Source organism: Lissotriton helveticus, chromosome 1_1, assembly GCF_964261635.1.
Source record: "Lissotriton helveticus chromosome 1_1, aLisHel1.1, whole genome shotgun sequence".
Classification (NCBI taxonomy): Eukaryota; Metazoa; Chordata; class Amphibia; order Caudata; family Salamandridae; genus Lissotriton; species Lissotriton helveticus.
The window spans coordinates 861,416,516-861,437,759 of record NC_136057.1 but is presented as its reverse complement, the minus strand read 5'-3'; the positions used below and the strand labels follow the sequence as shown (position 1 = coordinate 861,437,759).

At 46.0% G+C, this 21,244-nt stretch overlaps 1 protein-coding gene across 10 annotated transcripts in view; it reads left to right on the top strand.

Annotated features, from left to right (window-relative positions):
- The window catches only part of RPAP3 (RNA polymerase II associated protein 3), a 286,980-nt gene extending 266,652 nt beyond the window's left edge, over positions 1–20,328 (top strand). For all 10 annotated transcript variants that reach the window (XM_078675415.1, XM_078675461.1, XM_078675426.1 and 7 more), the window contains 2 exons: positions 9,470–9,570; positions 19,992–20,328. In XM_078675415.1, coding sequence (XP_078531541.1) covers positions 9,470–9,570; positions 19,992–20,077 — 187 coding nt within the window. In that variant the 3' untranslated portion in view covers positions 20,078–20,328. The remainder of the gene's footprint in view (positions 1–9,469; positions 9,571–19,991) is intronic.
- Positions 20,329–21,244: the final 916 nt, after the last annotated feature.

Genomic DNA, 21,244 nt, shown 5'->3' with positions numbered 1-21,244 from the left:
GTCCCAGCGCTTGCAGACATGCCAGATGGAAAAAAACAGCCAGGTTTTGATTTGTTTTCGAAAGAGCATGTGGTTGGTGGTGGCCAGTGCTCTTAGGGGGATCGAATTCCAGAGTTTCGGGGCCAGATACATAAATGAGCGGCCTCCGGCTCTGCTCCTCCGGATCTTCATAGTACGAGCAAGGAAAAGGTCCGCCGAGCGGAGAGCACGCGTAGGGACATACAAGGAACAGAGTCCTTGCAGGGTTTGGGGGCCGACGCAGTACAGGATTTTGTGAATTAGGCAGAGAGTCTTGAATTGAATACGTTGTTTTGCAGCCAGTGCAGGCGACAAAGGATCAGGGATGTGTGGCAGTGTTTTGGGAGTGCGAACAGGATGCGGGCGGCGGCGTTCTGAGCTCTTTGTAGCCTATTTATCACTGTCAAGTTGGAGCCAAGCATAAGAGCATTGCAATAGTCTAGATGGGATAAGACCAGGGCCTGGTCTATGGTCTGACTGGTGGGAGGCTCAAAGAAGCCGAGGATGGGCTTGAGGGAACGTAGGCGGCCATAGCAAGTGCCTGCCACTTTTTTTGCATGGGACTCTAGGGCAAGTGAGTTGTCCAAAATCACACCCAAGTTTTTGACTTCCTTCTTAGGAATGGGAGGCGGTCCCAGTGTAGGGGGCCACCAATGCTCGTCCCATTTCTGTGCATCACTGCCAATTAGGAGTACCTCGGTTTTGGAAGAATTCAGCTGGAGACCGTTCTTTGACAACCAGCTTGAAATGGCCAAGATATCTTCTTGGAATTTGGCTTGGTTCGCCACAGTGTCATTTGAAAAGGTGAAGATAAGTTGCGTGTCGTCCGCGTACGATATTAATTTGATCTCACGTTCCCGAGCCAGCATGGCCAGGGGGCGGACATACACGTTAAACAGTGTGGGGCTGAGCGCAGACCCCTGCGAAACCCCGCAACCAAGAGGGAGCCTGCTGGACGAGTGCGGCGGAGCATGTACCTGGAAGGAACGGTCGGATAGAAATGACACGAACCAATCCAGAGCTCTGTCCCTGACTCCGATCTCCCAAAGTCTCCCAAGTAAGATCTCGTGGGAGACCATGTCGAACGCCGCACTCAAATCCAGCAGGACCAAAATCGAGGTATTACCCAGGTCCTGTGCCGCCCTAAGATGTTCCGTGACAGCCAATAAAGCAGACTCCGTGCTGTGTTTAGCCTCCAGGTCACCCAGAAACTTCAGTATAGTAGGGGAATCACGACGTTCAAGATGGAGATTGAGGTCCCCCAGTGTGCTAAAGTTTGCTGACTGTAGGGCTAACGCTGAGATGGTCAAGACCAGTAACTCCTGGAAAGCACTCGGAGACCCAGGGGGCGATATATCAGGAGCCCCGTAAGGGTGAAGATGTCGGAGATCCTTATCTTAAATAGCGCACATTCACAATTGACTGTGTTTGTGGGGAAGAGGGTACAGGAATAGTTAGATTTGAAGATCACCGCTAATCAACCCCCCCTTCCTTTAGGTCTGTTCTGAGTACGTATGAAATAGCCAGGGGGAAGGGCCAAGGCTAAAATAGCCGAGGAGTCATCGGTCAGCCACGTTTCCCTCAGAAATAAGAGATCGGGGGAACGATCTATGAGGAGCTCGTGGACGTCATCGTCATGTTTAACTAGGGACCTGCAATTCAGGCTCAGTATGCCTAAATTCGTGGTATTTTTTGCCACTGAGGCTATGGGCGATGGGGTAAAAAGACCTCTGTGGCCTTAAAGCCACAGATGGGCCGTACATGCTGCCTGACACCGGAGAGCAATCAGCTCCTCCCGGGCGTATGGGGCCATTCGATTACCTGTCAACCAGGGGTCCTAGCGACTAGCGACGGACCAGCGTGGACGGGCGCAGACGGGCTCGCCTTTGGCGACCCGCCGGCGGTCCGCTGCGCGCATCCGCTGCGCTGGAGAAGGTGATGCTGCCTAAAAAGGCACCGGGCCCGCCTCTGGCGGAAGTGTAACGCCCTCAGGGGCCGGACCAAAGGTGAGGAACCCCCTCCACACAAGCAGCACAAGCCGTGGTGGAACGGGGCGGCGACCGATTGAGATACACAGTAAGTTTTTACAGTTTAAAGCACTTTTAAAAGACAACACACTAAAAGAGCAGTTTCGTGATTTAAAAATAATCAGTAAAAGCACACAATCACCGCTGCGGCGCCTAGCACATCATGCGACAGTTCGTCATACAGTCTTATTCTGTACCAATGCTTCTACTAGGGTAAATACACAAGCATAGACTACAATATCTTTTTGGCTATGACCTCAAACAAGGTGCACCACCAGATGGAGATGACGATGTTGGGGAGGGGCAGATGGAGGAGGTATTCCCCCTAATTATCACAATATTTTATGAACTTGCAAGAGTCGAGTGGGTTTTATACTTCGCCTTATACTGGGTTGTACTTGCCACTTGGACCCCCAACAAAACAGAGTTCATCATTTGCAGTAGTAGTCTGACTGGCAGCTGAGGTCCTGTAATTGCAGCTGCCTTCAGTCGAGACCAAGACTAATTTCCTTATGGAAATTTTGGAGCCTGTGTGAGAAGTTGGCCTGGTATATGATGCTCACTAGTTCTAGTGATCACCTTGTACCATGCCAAGCAACCCTTATGATGATTGGTTGTAAGTCAACCTTATAGACCAGCTATCCTAGTAGCGTGGACAAAGCAGTCTTAGGCTATACTCTGTAAAGGCATGTTTAGCAAGCTGTTTTACCATACACAATCCCCTTGAATACCAAATGAAAGGACACCACACAGATATATATTGAAAATATATATATATTTATTTACTACAAATATCCCCTATACTCTTTATGAGCACAGAAGCAAATGCGTTAAAACAAAACACAGTTTAAATATACAGAAGTTGCACAATATGGATGAGCCCTAGGGGCCACCTAAACCATATACTAAAATAGTGGTATAAGAACCACCAATTGGAAAGGAAATAGGCCTAGGGCCTGGGGAATCGCTGGAGCTGTTTGGGACTAACAGTGAAGAAGTCGGGAAAGGCCCGCAGGACTCGGGTGCAGCGCTTAAAGCACACGCATGCACCAATGCAATGTCAATGGTGCGTAAAAGTTACAAAGTTAATGTTTTAGGAACCTTCCGACTTACCTAGAAGGACAAAGAGGTGTGTACCAGTGTAGGGACACCGGCGTTGCTGAGTTACCTCACCCACAGGAAGCGGGTGCACAGGTGCCAAGTAGTGTCGGGTTTCGTCACGCAGGTCGATGGTGCCTGGAGATGAAGATGCTGCAGGCGGGTCGTCGAGGAGAGTTCCGGTGGATCCAAGGATGGATCTGAAGATGTGAAGACCTGAAAGCAGAGGGGACAATGTTCAAAGTCACTAGCCAGTGACTACCGTGGAACCAGGATGGAACCAGGCGATGTCGGGTGCAAACAGGTGATGAGGTGCAGCTTGTCTCCGCAGCCACGTGGACACGAAGAGGTCGAGGACGTCCAGGAGTCGGTCACGAGCTGTCCCACGAAGGCTCTAGCTGATGGTGGTGTCGGCAACTTGATTGGAGCAAACAGGCCTTGGCTAATGCAAGCCACGCAGGAAGTGAAGAAAGCTTATTTCTCGGACCAGCAAGGTCAGAGGGGCTGCTCCTTTTTACAGGAGCGAGGGCCAGTCTGGAGCAACCAGACCAGCGGTGTTGTTCGTAGATTTCGTCGCCAAGATGGCCCCAGCCAACGGGCTAGCGACCGGGATGACGCGTCTAGTGGCAAAGTGCAAAAGGGCCCCACGCAGATCGTGGAGATGCTGGGGGGCTGATCTTTGGTGCAGATGCTGCTCGGTGGTGGGGCTTCTCAAACCCCAAAGCACAGCATCGCGGGTGCCTCGGGTGCTGCGCAGTCAGCTTCTCGGGGGTCTTTCAAGATGGCCGGTCCCACGTCTCTCGGTGCCTCCACGGGTCTCTTCTTTTCAGGGACTGTGGATCGGGCTCTGAGATGTCTGGGAATCCAGGTCTTGTCGGGCTCTGGGCTCGGGCTCCGGCGGGAGGCGGCGGCAAAGCAGACGTCGAGTTGCTGGTTGGTGCCTGTATTCACAGGGTGGTCACTCCTTGGCCACAAGGGAGATTCTCTTCAGTCTTCTGTGCAGCAGAATGTCGAAGTCCAGTTTTCTTCTTAGTTTCAAGTCGAGTTCAGGATGATCTGAAGTCTTGGGACACAGCTCCTACTCTTATTCCAAATCTAGGGGCCGGATTACCTGTTAGGTCCCTCCTCTGGGTGGGACCAGGAAGGGGGGTGGTTACACCCTCTTTCCTTTGTCCATCTTCGCGCCAAGACTGGGCCTGGGAAGCCCCAGCACCGGTTTGGACTGGCTTATGCACAGGGACACCTTGTGTGCCCCAGGCATGTCTCATTCTATTCAGCCCTGTCCTACCCAATACACAAAATCCTGTCTGGGGTGGTGCTAGCACCTCCCAAGGCAGGAAACTCTTTGTCCAAGACTCCCTCGCTGGAAGGACTCCCAGCAGCAGGAGGTCAGTGGTGGCAGCATCCATTTTGTGATGCTGAGGCTCATGTTTAACTTTACCCGGGTTTCAGGTTATGTACATGTCGTGTCCCTCTAGAAGGGTGGAATGCTACCCCCGTCGCCAGAACTGGCGAGGGGGTAGTATTCCAATTTGTATGACACCTTACTCGACATGTTTTGATACAGCCAACCAAAGATAGCATTTAACCGCGAGGTTCATAATGCGCTTAAGAGTATATGGTATGGCAGTATCATGGAACAGCTAAAGGACATGGTTCCGAAAGCTGCAGACAGGCTCAACTCATGCTAGAGCACCATCTCACATATTTCCAAGCACTCTGCCTCCAGGATTGATGAGGCCGTCCATAGGAGTGGCTGATAGGAATATATGTGTCCATTTGAGGTTAGGTATAGGTATACTACACCTAAGCAAGAGGTGATTACGCCAACTTACCCCAGCTGAGTGATCAGCCAGTTGTGTCAAAATATGGAGTCCAGGCCAGGGGTGGCATAATACATGCTGCAGCCCCTGGTATGCCTTGGAAACACCTATGCCCTGGGTACCTAGGGTACACTGTTACAGGGGCCAATAAGGTGAACCAGTTCCAATTCGTAATGCACCTAGAGTGCATTGGCATTAATTTAGAGAGAGAACAGCAGGCTGTGGGTCTGATTAGCAGGCCCACAGCCCCATTAAGTCATAAACCAGTGAAGCAAAAAGCAAAAATTTGGGGTGACCATAGGATAGCAGACCCTACTCTCCTACAGCCTGGGTAAGCAACATCTGAGCCCTTGCTTCTCTTTAACAAGGCCCTTGTTAATATCATAACCCGCACTTGGTCAAAGCCCTCACCAGGGAATAGGCTGGAGGTCAGGTGTCACAGACCTTCACTTGGCAGTCCTGAATTTATCACCAAATACCCTACCCCAGACAGATGGGTCATACAAATCTTTCAGCATAACTTTGTTTTTGCTCTGCCAAACTTTTCCCACTCATCCTTGCAACTTTCACATCTTTTTGTTCTGTTACAAATGGTGCAAGTATTGACCTCTAAAGGTGCTATTGAGAGGGTTCTGAACTCAGATGTGGGGAAGAGTTGTTACTCTTGTTATTTTCTTGTGGTGGTGAAGGAGTAAAACCTACATCCTATATTGGTCCTCGGACCTCTGAATGCCTTCCTGCATAAGGACAGGTTATGAATGATCAGGCTAGCCCAGATCTTGGCTCTGGTGGACATGGAAGACTGGACATTACCCCTGATTCAAGTTCGACCAGGAGCATTTTCAGTTTGCAGTGCTTCCCTTTGGCCTCACCAGCGCCCCTTGTCCGTTTACAGAAGTGATGGTGGTGGTAGTGGTACTCCTTTGGAGGTTGAGGAAGACAGTTTTCCCTTACTTTGATTAATGGCTCTTAAAGATGAGCTTACCTCTCTGTCATAGACCACCTCCATACTACAGCAAATTTCTTGACAACATTGGGGTTCACGATCAGCAAGCCAAAGTTCCACCTGACTCCTTCTCAGAGGATATCCTGGATCCAGTGCAGGTCAAGGCCTTCCCTCTGCCGCAATAAATCTAGGACATATGAGTAATGATCTTGATATTTTATTCTTAGTCCTGGATCTTGATGAGAACATCTCTGAGGCTTCTCCTCTTGCAGCTTTCTGCTTGACTACAGTAGGTGGCACATGTGGGCTCAGCAATGGATTTTGAAGTTTGCAGTGATGGCTAATCAAACGCAGTGGTGCAGCAGCAGCCCTTCTCCCTTCGCTCCCAGATCTGACCGTGTTGATGGACTTTTCACTACTGGGTTGAGGTCATCTGGGGCGAGTGAATATCAGAAGACTCTGGTCTCTGACGGAAGTCCAGCTCCATATCAGTCTGATGGAGTTGCGGCCATTCATCTGGTGTGAAATGTTTTCCTGATGTCCAACGTAAAGAAGCTGGTTCAGGTTGTCACGGACAACACCACCACTGTTTGTTATTGCAACAAGTGGAGTAGCATCCTGTGATAGGAGGCTCTGTGCCTTTGGAGTTTGTTGGCTCGCAAGAGCATTTCTGATTGTGAACCACCTGGCAGGATCCTTAAATGTCAAAGTCGACCTGACTGCACAATCTAAACCTGCATGCTTGCAGATTTACTGGCAGCAGTTGACTGCGTTTGATCTGCCACCTGAGGTGGTGGATGTCACCATCACCACCAGATGTTACTGCACAAAGTCCATTTAGTCTGTACACTGGGAATGATTTGTGACTTGGTGCAGCATTTGCAGGATTGACCCCTTACAAGCTAAGCTGGTGGAGGTCTTGCAGTGGGCACTATTAAAAATTATGTTTTGGCCTTTCTGTGTTTGCCGGACCAGCCATCCTTGTTTAAATAACCTATTGTCATGAGGTTTATAAAAGATCTTCTGCCCTTTTCATCAAACTGATTGTAATGACCCAGTGGGAACGTCATTTGGTCTTAACGTTTCTCATGCTCAAGCCCTTCGAGCTGATGCATAGCTGCTTGCTGTGTCTCTTGACTTTGAAGACTATTCTTCTTCATTGCACATTACTTCAGCTCGGTGCATGAGTAACTCTGTTCTGAGTCCACTCCACAAACCCTCCATCTTTAGGTGGTACTGCGTTGGTATCTGTTTTAGGATAATGCATCTGTGGTTGGAGATATCTATCAGAAGAAAAAGTTTGCGTCCCTTCTGTAATGTTCTTGCTTGTGGATACTCTGTCCAACTACACACTGCTCACTGATCTCTCCCATTTGTAGAGTGGCTTCCTTTTAATATCTTAAAAGGTCTCAAGTAAGAAATCTGCACTCTGGTACCAACAATTATTCACCCTCTGCCTCTAAGGGTGTGGAAAAGAGATAAGTAAGTGATGCTTATACCCGACTCAAATCTGTCACTTCTGAGGTAGCATGAAGACAGTGCTGAGCCACACAGATCCACCTTAACACATGCGGGAGCATTGCTGCAACAAGTTTCCAGATTCAGTCTGGTGCCTGGGAAGTATTCAAAAGTTAATAATCTGTGGTTTGATAGAGTATCCACCACAAACAGCATTAGCAAAGGTAAGTAACTTGATTATCTCTGCACAAGTAATTTGGTATACGCCGCATAAATTATTAACATCAATAACTATGCCAGATGCATCATGATTCCAGAGCAAGCTTAGCAAACGTATTTGTAGATATTTATGAACAATTGTAATGAAAGAACAATTGAATGAAAATTGAGGGTCTAACCAGATGTCAATTTGGAAGCGGAACTATTATATTTAAGAACAATTGAAATTTCCGGAGTGGGGATGCTCCTGCAGTGGGACCCCCTCCAAATAGGAAGAGACATGGGGCAGGACCCTTGATGGCTGTTTGACTACAGGGCTACCCCTATGTACGGTGAGGTCCCATGTGGAGTCTAACCTCTCCCAACACGGGATGGAGTGATGACTTGAGACACACAAAAAAACTGAAAAATAAGGAGCAGCTTCCTGCCCTTACTTACTAATTGTAATATAGGGAAATTCTCTTCTACCCAGAATCCCAGGGGGCTCCTAGTCCTGCCCTGAAGAAAGTCCAGCACCCTTTATGGGGCATCATGTTGGCTGTAGAGTCCTAGGACCATAATATCCCTGTTGACCCGCTTTTCTTGTTTTTATTGTCCCTGACAGATCCAAGAATAAACGGAAACCGGGATCTGTTTGTGGATTTTTAATCTTTATCCCCCTGGCCAAAAACATCTCCTTAAGCGCTCCCTGAAAGATGGTCGAGCCCACCCTGACTTCTAGGCGTCAGGGTGTCCCTATGATGAAGCATGACACCACTAGGGTGTGTGAGGGAATATAAAACAAAAGGACGAGCCTCCTTCCCCACTCTATAGTGGTGTTCCACTTGCAGCTTCACATATGTTTCCACCCTTTTTAGTTCAGGTATTATCCTGGTTTACTTGACCACTTAGAAGCGGTTGAGCTGTTAGGGGGGAGTACTTATTGGTGAGTTGATGCTCTTATCACCTAGTTAATATTAGTGATGTCATATAATTAACGTCCTGAAGAAGGTGGTTTTATTAAACTCTGTCCACCGAAAAGCAACTTCATGGTGTTGGTTATTGCATTTTTTAGCTTGATACATGGATAACCACATCCTTGACATGTTTGTGTTATTTTAATTAAGATTGATGATTTCATGTGTTTTTTAACCTATGTACATTTATGTATAAATTGTGCCTTTGCATATATTAAGAGATCATTTTGTGATTAAGCACTAGATTTTGCCAGGCTGGTATTTTTCTAATGAGTATTGTTTTCAATATTTGTAAACTACTATGACAAGAATGTGTTACATTATTGCATATAATTGAGTTCAGTTATCTAGGTTTGTGTGGTAAAGGTATGAACAAGGAGTGTTTGATGTGCAAGAATACACAGTGTCACGTGGGGGACTTCATCTCTATTTTTTTGCAAAATAAATAAGGTGGCATTATCTAAATGACCATTTAACAGACATAAACTAATCTATACTATTAACTGCACGATTATTGTTGTTTGATGTAAGGTGTCCTTTTGCAGGGTTGTTTGTTTACTAGTATCTTGTAAGCTCCTTTTTTCAGAACAGATCTGGAGGTACTTGATATGTGGTGATAGATAGTTCCTAATGGATTGCAATAATGTGTTGACAAGGAAAGGCTCCCTGTTGTTAATTGTAGCCATTTCAAATTGGGTAAGAGGGGAAGAGTCCTAATGCTCATGTGAATTATTTCTGTGTGTACCTAATATATAGAGTTACATATAGTTTACATATAACCAACGTATTTTTAGTTTAACCTGGTTTTATACAAATGTCAGGTCACTCAATTATGCTTCATCTACAAAGAATGTGTTTACCAGTGTTTTATGAATGAAATGATCTGAAAGAAAATTCTAACAGTTATTTGTTTTGATATTATAGAAAAGAACTGCCATCTTTGATATTAGAAATCCTCCAAAGGTTGTCTGAACTTAAACGATTTGATATGGCAATTATGTTTATGACAGAATCGGAAAAGCAAAGTAGGTGGACAAAATTTTCTTTAGCTTCAAAACGACTGTTGAAATCATGTATTTTATGTATTTCACTGCAATAATACCATGTCAGTCTTATTATAATGTGTTTCTGTATTTATTTGCTTGCAATACATTGGCACATTGTGCCACTTTCTTGCTAGATGGAGTTTTGGGGGTCGCAACCCAAACAAACTGGGGTATTGGGGAATGCCGAGTGTGTCATCCACTCATGCGTCACTTGTTTGGCCACTTACACACTTTCCCTTTTCAGTTTCTTCACCAATGAGAACTAGACTGTATTTGCTGCTTACTTTTTCATCTGTGTAGTACTGAGACTTTGTGTGAGACTAGGTAAATATTTTAGTGCACTGGTACTACTGAATGCCACAAAACTAAGCTAAAAGATTTGTAGGACCTGTGAGAGTCAGATCTTTTTACCCAATTTTGACACTCATTTGGATAATGTTAATTCTGCAAATCTTTGTGAAATTAAATCTTAACAAATGAGACGGTCTTTTTATGAGTTGACCAAGGATATTGTGGACTTATTCTTCAGATGTTAGGGGGTAGCATAGACCTGGTGTTGTAACTTTTTCAGGAGTCTGAGGGCAATCAGTGGTTACATATGTTTTTGTGAATCGGAGCCATTTAACTCTGGTGTGGAAGTTAACCATACTTTTGAACCCAAGTGATCACTTTCAAGGTAGCGAAATTGTACAGTTCAAGGTTTAATCTGGGAGGTGAGGTGGGGTTAGGGGAGCGGCACACAATAAACTTCAATTAGCTATCAATTCATCTCTTTCTAATGGCTACTTCTTACCACATATTTCTCACCTTAGGAATATTCCCCAGGGATCAGACTGGATCTGGAAAACTCTAAAGCCATACTCCTGTGTTCTGATAAGTGGCAGCGTGTGGCTCTGCACAAACCTCTCTCTGCTCTGTAAGTGACGAATGGAGCGCACATAAAGGCCACACAAGTGTACAGACATCAGTTCCTTTCATTCAGCGCCTTGAGATACAGATTTCGTCTCTGTAGAGAATGCATCTTAAACGTTTCTACTAAGTGTTTTTCCGGACTACAAAGGAAATGTCCTCTCCTAAAATTATAGGGTTTTAACCTTCTAATGACTGTCACTGCTGTGACAGTCCCACAGGAGGTTTACTTCTGCTGTTTAAAGTTGGAACATGACTCCAAACCTGCTATGATTGTGCTAAAAAAGAACCTGTAGGCCGTACAATTTCACAAAGCAAAGCTTTATGTCGGAAAACGCTGCAAGACTGAACGCTGCTCCCACTCATAGTTGAGAGTACGGTCCCATTCCCATGGCTCATCTTCCTCACAGTCAAAGTCTTTGGGTAAGTCCAAGAAAAAACACAAAAAGTCTAAGCAGTAATCGTCACTTTCCGCCATTTTAGATCCCCAGAGAAGGAGCAAGGGCATCAGTGTACTGCACAGTCTCACTCCCAATCTCTTGAGTAGATAATTCAGGGTCTGGTTCTGATGCACCCCAACTTTCCAGGTTCATCTGTGAGACTGCAGCAAATCAAGGCCTTGAGGGTGGCCATGCTCTGCATTTTTGGCTTGCTTCTGGCTCCCTCTGGCATGCCTCTAAGCCATCAGGATCTGCAAAGGCCTCCAGTCGGGGTGCCGCGGGCAGGTTTCGCACTGTATGCCCTCTGTGCCATGTAAATGTGCTTTGGGTTCTGCACTGGTTTTGGAGCTTGCACCACAATCTGAGCCAGTCTCTTTGACATCAGTGCCAGTTGTTGAGGAGGATCCACAACCAATCGTGCTTTCTGGCTGTGAGCTTTACTCATCTGAACCGAGGCCGCGCCCCTATCCCATTGCTGTGTTGTCATATGGTAATAATTATAACTACAACACACTGCCTTTACTGTGCACTCAGTCATAGACTCTACATCAGATTTTGGGCTCAGATTCAGACCAGAGTCAGACATTTGGTGATGAATTTGTCCCACAATACAATGAGGGAAACTGGTTTCAAGAGCAATAGTATGTCAGTAGTATGAGCACCTCCTGAGATACTGGACTAATTTTCTCTCCTGGTCCAGCTCCCAACTAAGGTCAAAACTAACGTACTTACTGTTGCCCTTCAGCTTGCCAGGTTCCTATTAAACCTGTTCTTCTATGTGATAAAGCCCTTTGGCCACTTGGACAAAACCGTGTTCCAACCCTCCAGTTAATAGACAGGTCGCTCGCTGCCACAGACAGGCCCCAGACACCTTGACTTTCTCACATAGCATCCAACTTTGGAAAGCATGGTAGTGCAGGTGTCCACCAGCAAAGTCAATCCTAATGCCTTACCCACAAACTCCCCTCATTGCAAGTGTTGAACAAGTGCATGTTTTTCGCCACCAGTTTTGGCCTCCTTGGGCGCTGCGCCCGTGCCATATCGGAAATGGTTGGTTAGATGTAACTGGCGAGCCCTGAGACTTATGGGTGTTTTTAATCCAAACTTTTCACGAAAGCCGGAATGCAGCTAGATTTGTTATCCAGTCTGGATTTGATACAACCTACGGCTTGGGTTGGGCAATTGGTGCATTCATGGTATTTCTGCTTCATACTTGGATGAGGTCTACAGGCTTCTCGAGGTATGTCCAAGCCTTGTCGATGGATATGCCATTCACAGGCTCTCACCTCCTTGGCGATAAGGTGGACTCGCTCCTCGAACGGTTTGAAGAGAGCCGTGCCACAGCTAGTTCTTTGGGCTTCTCCAAGCTTGCCAGGCTGTTTCGCCAACCATTTTTTCCATTTTGTGGATACGCCAGCAGGGTTGGCCTACAGGCAACCCGGAACCTTACCGCCAGCACAACATGTGTCCCTTTGCCCTTTTTTTAGGTTGAGACAGTGGCTCCCAGAGACAATGTCCTGGGCATCATGGACATCGCACAGCTCAGTCCCCTGCCCAACCAGAAAACTGATTTGGTGTGTCTTTGGCAACTCACAGCCGCCTGTAGGAAGGAGCATCTGCTATTCTTTCACAGCTGGCAAGAAATCACTTCCCACAGATGGCTCCTTCAAATCTTTTACCAGTGTCTACAGCCATACATTTTTTGTAATTTGCCACACCTTCCACCCCCATCAGGGCCGCAGACTGAGGACCACCTGTCCTTTTTGTGGTAGGAGTTGCAGTTCCTTTTGACCAAGAGGGCCATTGAAATAGCTTCTGTCTTTGAGGTACAAACTGGGTGATATTCCCTCTAATTTCTTGTGCCGTAGAAGGACAGAGGCCTAAGACCTATTTTAGACCTTTGCCCTCAGCACTTTCCTACGAAAGGACAACTTAAAGATCCTCACACTGGCCTAGGATCTGCCCTGGATCCTGGAGACTGGATGGTCGCATTAGAATGGCAAGATGCTTATTTCCATATTCCCGTCCTGCTGGCCCAAATACACTATCTGTATTTCATAGTAATCCAAGAGCATTTTCAGTTTGCAGTGCTCCCTTTTGGCCTCACCAGTACCTCACGGGTGTTTATGAACATGATGGCGGTGGTCTTAGCACACTTTTGCAGGTCGGGGTTGAGTCTTTCCCTTCCTCAATGACTGGCTGTTGAAGGTGGAATTGCCCCATACAGGTGAAAACCACCTTCAGATGACAGCCTCCCCAATGCTGCATGATTTATTTAACCATTTTCTTCAAACATTAGCTTAAGAGCTCTGAAAATCCATCCATTTTCATCTTAAAGACATGCTTTTTAATTTTGGTATGCATATGTGAATTCAACCAATTAAAGGTTTCTAATTTTGTAGGTTGACTTACACACAGAAGAGCTACTCACATGTAGTTGGTGAGCTAACAAAAGCTCACAAGCTATTCATTGGAGAAGCCTGGATAAGCATGATGCCAGGGCCAACAAGTCTATGTAGCAGATACACATGCAGTTGGGCACACCAAGCAACACTCCTGTATACCATGCAAGGGACATCCTCATCCCAACGGCCAGTGAAGGCCCAAGTTGAGTTGTTCAGGGTGAAAAACTGTTTTTCCCCAGTGACTGTGTTAGCCATGCATATGAACATAAAGAGAAAAGGCACAGTTGATCATATGCAGAAAATTGTTGAGATTCAGTAAAGTAGTGGAGGGTGCGAGAAAAAAAGTGGTTTTATGTCTGTAATGTGGCTGAAACAGTGTACTGCTGGGTAACGGTGTTCCATGGTTGAAGTGCTGCTAATGTTGTATAAATTGTGGCAAACCATAAACAAAGCATTGTTCTTCACCTAAAGAGGAAGGTTGAGAGAATGCAGAATTTGGTTGTAATTGTGCAGAACATAAATTAACGTTTGTGGTTTGTGATAGGAGGGTGCAGGACATGACTGAGCCTTTCAGAGCACAACAAACCCTGTGGTTTCCACATCTAAGCCAGGCATTATGTGTTAAGCACATAACTTTACATTTGAATAACTTAGCCTTGGGTATCATGAAATACGAATTGTGGGAAAGGAAGTACAGCGATCCTGTGGTTCAGAATATGCAGGTCATTTGTCAAAAATAGTAGCAGGCTTGGGATTGTTTTCTAGAACCATAATAAGCAGGGCCTTTAATCTTCGAACATATTTATAAACATGAAGATAAAAGGAGCCTAGGAGGTCCACCACTGTGACTCTTTATTTCTAATGCAGTCTTTTCTCACCAATTCTGTTCAGGTACTGGAGTAAAGGTTATGTGCCCAAGAATAAAAACTGAATTCTGATGGATACTTCTGACCGCAGATTCCTTTCCTTTAAAATATCCCCAGGTGCAAGACTTGTGGCAGAATATTTGTCAGCATAGTCCCTGCAGACCGACAGTTGGCATCGTATGTCTTTGGTTCGACCCACTCCACCCTAAAAGTGATGGCTAGAGCTGCATATATATGCTACCCATGTGCACTGACGCCAGTTCCTTTCTTCCCATGCCTTCATAGGCGGATCCAGAGCTTGTTCTTAATTCTTTCTTGTCAGTTGTTGAGTCCATACTACAAAATTCTCTTCTAATGTTAAAGGGAACATGCCCCCTCTTTACTGCCACCTGGGCCACTACTATAGGTTGTGCAAGTAGTGTGCCCTTATGCACCCAAAAGTAATTCAGGACAACAATCCAAGCTGTACTTCACTGAATACCATAGTAAGTCATTTAAGTGTTTTTTCAGCTCAAAGTCAAAACCACTGACTTATTCACCTCTCGAGGCTGCTCCCCCAACAAGCCTTTTCCACGGTCCAGGCCTACAGGTAAGTAAAAGTCCAAGTTGGCCATGTCCCAGCCTTGCCACTCTCCCTCTAAGGAGTGCAAGGCTGTCAAGGTGGCCCTTGACCTCTTTCCTGGTGCTGTGCAGCCAATCCCATTCCATCCAATATTTCTGGAGACGTCGCGCCAACAGAGATGAGGCATTCAACAAAGCCAAATTGTAAATCTTTGGCTCGCTTCCTCTGGTGTGCCTTCAGGCCTCATGGATCCACGTAGGCCTCCATTTGGGATTTCGCTGCCGGTGTGGCAGCCCTTGGCATCATCTGTAGTTTCAGAACCTGCTTCGGGTTGAGCTCTGACTCCGAAACCGGCTCCACATGTGGCACCACTATCCACACCTGTTCCTGCCACACAGATGCCAGAGGAGGATGCTGATCCTATTCCGGTTTGAACCAAATCAGATTCGACGTCATGTCCTGAAACACTCGTAATGCAATGGTCCCCTCTACACTATGATCAAACAACACTGTTGCCTAGAAGTCATCCTCCAGCACTCCAGTAAATGTTCGCATTATATTCTGACCCAAGCCAGCCAGCCTTTACCAACGCTGCAGATGAAGGTGGTGAATTCCCCCTTCAGTATGATGATAGCGATATCTATTTGGATGTGCAAGATGCCAATGACTAGACATTTTCTAATGAAATGGGGCTGAGTTCTCACCCTGGTCCCTCAACAGAAGAGACAGCCTTGTTTGTTTTTTTGATCAGAAGGACAGCTGAAGCTCTGTACTCAAAATTTCCATCCGTGGAGGTGGAAGCAAATGTCCTCAATTAAGTTTTGCAGCCAGAGCCAACCACTTCCAAGCCCTTGCTGCCATTCAATGAAGCCCTGCCTGAATGACACCCTTAAAGGCACCTTTGTTAAACCTTGTTCATGCCTATCTGTTAAATAAACAGTAGCACAACGCCAAACACTTGCTCCAGGTGATTCTGTGTTTTTGACGCAATATATAGTTTGGATTGATCACCGTAGTGAAAGCCAATTCCCTACTATCGCCTCTGCCCCCCATGTAGGCGTGAAAGGGAATTTAAGAATTCTGGAAATAAGGGTTCTCTTCAGCTAACCTCGCCCTTCGAGCCAGTCAACACCAGCTGCTTGCTTGATAGGTACGCCTATGTATGGTTTCCCACCATCCCAACAAGCGCCCCAATTTTAGGGGGGGATCAAAGTAAGAGATCCAGCAGACCGTGTACAGACCTGCAGGGACAGAAATCCTCCCAGTTCCTTGCCCCTTCCGCAGGTGCCTTCAAGCATCTTTAGTGTGCCCTTCCAGCACATGACCATCTTTGGGAGGGAGAATAATTATCTCCACAGATGGCAGGCCATACCTTCCAGAAAGTGAGTTCTGCAGTTCGTTTAGCAGTTTTACATTCTGCCATTCCTTTCCAACTTGCCACCACTTCCAGCAAGTGAGTTCTGCAGATGGTTCAGCAGTTCTACATTCTGCCATTCCTTTCCAACTTGCCACCTCTTCCACCTACATCAGAACGGCTTTAGAAAGAAGTCCTGTCTGTTTTTCTACAGGAAGTTCAGGATCTTTCAGTGTAAGAAGCCATAGAGAGAGTTCTGGACTTAGAAATTGGAACTGGAGTTTACCCCATTATTTCTAATCGACAAAAAAAGGTGAAGGCCTTAATCCTGTTTTAGAATTTCGACCTCTCAGTTTATTTTTGTGTAAGGACAAATTCAAGATAGTGAACCCTTGAATTCGCCGGGGTTCACGGTCAATGTGCCGAACTCACACCTGACTCCGTCTCAGATGCTCTTTCATCGGACCTGTTCTGGACATAGTATAGTTTGGGCCTATTCTGCCGAAAGACGAGTCTAGGATAATAAGGCTATAATACCAATGTTTTAGCCTCTGTCCTGGATTTCGGTGGGACTGACTCTGAGGCTTTTAGGTCTCATGGCATCCTGCATCCTGCTGGTGACAAGTGCCAGTTGGCATATGTGAGCTCTGCAGTTGGATCTCAAGTTGGAGTGGGTGCAGCAGTACTCAAAGGGATCTGTGGAAAATCTGCAGTGGTGGTTAATGAACCCTGTTTGGGTCAGCGGCAGACCCCTCTTCCTTCGCCAACCAGAGCTCACAGTAGTAACAGGTGCGTTACTCATGGGATGGGGCGGGCATTTGGGAGAGGTGGAGATCAGAGGACTCTGGTCTCTGGCAGAATCTGAACTCCACACCAACCAGTTGGTGCTCTGAGCGATCCGATTGGCATTTAAAGCCTTTCTACCCTCCATCCGGAAAAGGCTAGTGCAGGTTTTCACAGACCACCACCACCATGCTATACTGTAACATGCAGGGCAGTGTTGGGCTGTGAACTATTTGTCAAGAGCCCCCTGCGTCTCCGGACATGGCTGGAACAGCAGGGCTTATCCCGGTTAGTTTAACATCTGGTGGGTGTTCTGAATGCCAGGGCGGACAAACTCAGCCGATGATGCCTAGGGTATCACAAATGGCTGCTTCATTCAAAGTTGGTGCAAGGTCTTTTTCAGCAGTGGGGGAGCCTTGTTCTGATCTGTTGGCCGCTGACAAGAATGCGCTATGTCAGCAGTTCTGCGCATTGGAGTTTCTAAGGCGGCTCTCGCTTGGAGGCGCTTTTCATCTCCAGTGGAGCCAGGCCTCCTGTATGCTTTCTGCCCATACCACTCTGCCCAAAGGTTCTCTAGAATATCAGGAACAACCGGGCTCAAGTCCTTCTTGTGGCACCGGATTGGGCACGGAGAGTCTGGTATCCCAAGCTCTTGAGCATGGCCATCGGTCTGCCTCTTGGGAGAATCTTCTGTTACAGCAAACCTGTCAACTCTCCACCTTCCTCCACTTAGATTGAGCAGCGACAGTTGATAGCTTTCAAACGTCTGTCTGAAGCCTGCAATGTTAATCGGGCAGCCAGGCATTCCTCCACCAAGACTGTGCACGCCTGCTATTGGGGCAAATTTGTGGCATGGTGTGCAGAGAAAAAAGTGCACCCTCTTTCTGCTCCCCTATCTTGGGTTCTTCTGTTTGTTGTTTCTCTTGCCCAGCAGGGCACTGCTCTGGGCACTGTTTAGGAATATATTTCTGCACTATCTGCTTCTCTGCGGTTGCCTGACCAACCTTCCCTTCCACAATCCCCTGTTGTACATAGGTTGCTGAAAGGTTTGCAACATATGTTTCCTCCTTCTCCCTTTGTTATGCCTCAGTGGAACCTTAATCTGGTACTCATGTTACTAATGTGTGCTCTGTTTGAGCCCTTGCAAAACTGTTCTCTCCGGCTCCCTACTATAAAGACGGCCTTCTGCTTACTATAGCATCGGCACGGAGGGTCAGTGAGCTTCATGCATTGTCATCTAAGCCTCCTTAACTAAACGTCTACCCAAACAAACTGGTGTTTCGTACAAGGGCTTTCTTTCTTCCGAAGTTGGTCTCTCCATTTCACATAGGCCAAACCATCAATCTGCCTACTTTTTACGCTCCGCCTCATCCCTCCATGTAAGAGGAGTGAATTCACCGTTTGGACACAATAGAGCCTTGTCGTTCTACTGTGACCGCACATGAGAGTTCCGGGTGGATGACCTGCTCTTTGTGGAGTATGTCAGTGCAAAGAAATGTCAGGCCATGCAGAAGCAGACCATCTCCTGATGGATCCTGCTCTGTATAAGATCTGCTACGCATTGGCTAGGAAGCAACTGCCAGAGGGTTTACGTGCTCGTCCACCAGAGCTAAATCTGCCACCACTGCGTTAGCACATGGAGTTCCGGTCCCGGATATCTGCCAGGCTGCAACGTGGGGTTCTTTGCACCCTCCATGAAATTGGTGTATTCCATTCATTGCTATGAATTTGTGTCTTTGTGCAGCACCACACAAATTGACCCTCTGGAAGCCAAGTTTGCTGAAGTTTGTTGTTTGTGTGGTCCCCGGCCCAGTGGTTGCTGGTTTAGCCTTCTTTAGTTAAACCACCCACTTTGGATAGATTTTTGAAAGGTTTCTGCCAACACCCTTTGTGCTGGCATAGTGGGACCTAAACTCTGTTCTCAATTTTTTTATGTGCACCCCTTTCGAGCCACTGCAGAGTTGCCCTTTAAGATTCCTGATATTGAAAACGGTCTTTCTCATCACCATAACATAGACAAGGCATGTGAGTGAGCTGTCAATCAGCCTTATCCTACTTTCTTTCCAGATAAGTTGCCGATGAGGACCCAAGCTTCCTTTCTGCTGAAAGTGGTCACTCCATTTCATGCCGAACCGCTATCAGCCTTCTGTCATTCTTTGCCCCATCTCATCTCTCTAAAGAGGAAGAGAAACTTCATTGTATGAACCCCAAGAGAGTAGTATGTTTTTATATTGATTGCATGAAAGCACAACGGGCGACGATTAGCTCTTTGTGTGTTTCTCCACAGCAAAGTAGGTTAAGGCAGTAAAAAGGAGACTATCTCCAGTTGGATCTTTCTCTTCATTAAGATCTGCTAAGCATTGGTGAGGAAGCAGCCTCGAGAGGGCTTACTACAGGTACATCCCACCAGAGCTAAAGATGCAACCATTGCAGTACTTGTTCTGGGCATTTGTAAGGCAGTTAAGTGGGCATCTGTACATACTTTCATTAAGCACTACTGCTTTAACAGTCCACGCCATCCAAAGGGGCTTGCTCATGCCTGAAGGATCTTTTCAGATTGAGCTAGATCCATTACCTTGGGGAGGTGCTGCTATGGTATCTATTCAAACGGTGAGGTATCTGCTGTTGGAAGTGTCCATCAGGAAAACAAGTTACTTACCTTGTCTAACTGCAGATTCCTCATCAACCCTACCCTTTCTGTCTACTAGGCTTTTTTTCCATCTAAAAAGGTCCCAATCTAGCGATCTGCACACTGGTCATGCTAATCTACCAATAGGCTCTGCGTCTGAGGGTGCGAACAGCATTAGAAAGCAGCTTAAATCAGCGCACATGGGTGCAGCTCCTTTTATCAATTCTAATCGAGATTGGAAGGCAACAGCACAACGTCACCTACCAGCACACCAGAGTACTGCTTTTCAGTTTCCACATCCAGTCTGTCGCCTGGGGAATATCCACAAAGTGAGGAATCTACGGTTAGAGTATCCACCAGGAAAGATAGTTACCAAAGGTAGGTAACTTGTTCTTCTGAGTTTCACAGTTTAATGAAGAATCAATCTTGTCTCTTATGTTTCTTATCTGTAGCTGTGAGTGCCTTGTTTAGCCACACTGGGATGTCCGGACATATGGCTTCATCTGCTGAAAATTTAAAGAAGAGATATGGCCTTTAAGCTCACTGGATTGATGACCAGAGGATGACCTACAAGTCCAAACCATGGGGAATACAAGTTTATGTGGGTGGCTTGAAAGAGTGATGCCAATTTATGCAAAGAAAGAACCTACAAGCGGAAGGCACAAAAGTTATAGTACAAATTGTTTGTGCAACTGATGGCAGACATTTGATCATTAAGCAGGTTAACGGGACAATTTACAGAAGCAACCCGTAAAATAATAATACTAATAAAATATTCATATTTTTAAATAAGTTTATTTTTATTTTTAAAGCAAGCACAATGACTTTCAACTCAAAGATGCATGTTATTTTGAGGTTGTTCCAAACTTTTATTTAAATAAATTGTAACTTTTTACAGAAAATTTATATCAAATGCATAATGAAAACATATTTCCTTATGGCTGTCTTATGGTATCTTTGCACATGTGCCTTTTCCCAAATCACTTTATCGCTGATAAAAAACACTCCTAAAGTTTGTGATCTTAAAAGCCTTTCGTATGCAGTATCAATACACGTACGTATGTTCTCTTTGAAAAATGTGCTTGAAATCTTCAGTGCTTATGACCTGAAAAACAAAATGGGCTTACTGGACATGTGTTGTTATTTAAAAGACTATAGGGTCTTGAAAGTAATGAAACTGAAATATGCTCCTAAAGGAGCCCACACCCCATTCCCAGTATAGTGTGAGAACTGAAACTCTCAATGTATTGTTCCCAGCTTCTGTGAGTGGGATCTTTGAATATTGGGCTTTGCACTCTTCATTTTGTAATGGTAGGGATATTTTTCATGATTGTCATTTAATGCTTTTGCTTACCATATTTGAGTGGGAGCTCACATATTATTGTATTTAGAGACAGAAAGATTCAATTGTTTTCTGGATTGCGATCTAGCTTATTCTTTCCACATGCAGAATGCCTTCATTTTCGTGACATGCACTAACTACTGTTTGAATGAATGAATGAATGTACTAGGATTTATAAGGCGCGAACTTAGCCCGAGGGCATCAAGGTGCATCAAGGTGGTACAGCTGAATGAGATGTAGAACATGTGTCGACTACAGGTAGGGTCCTGTGTATAGCCAGGTCTTCAAGGATTTACGGAAAAATGTGAGAGATGCCTGGCCCTTGAGCTCAGCGGGAAGCATGTTCCACAGTCTCGGGGCAAG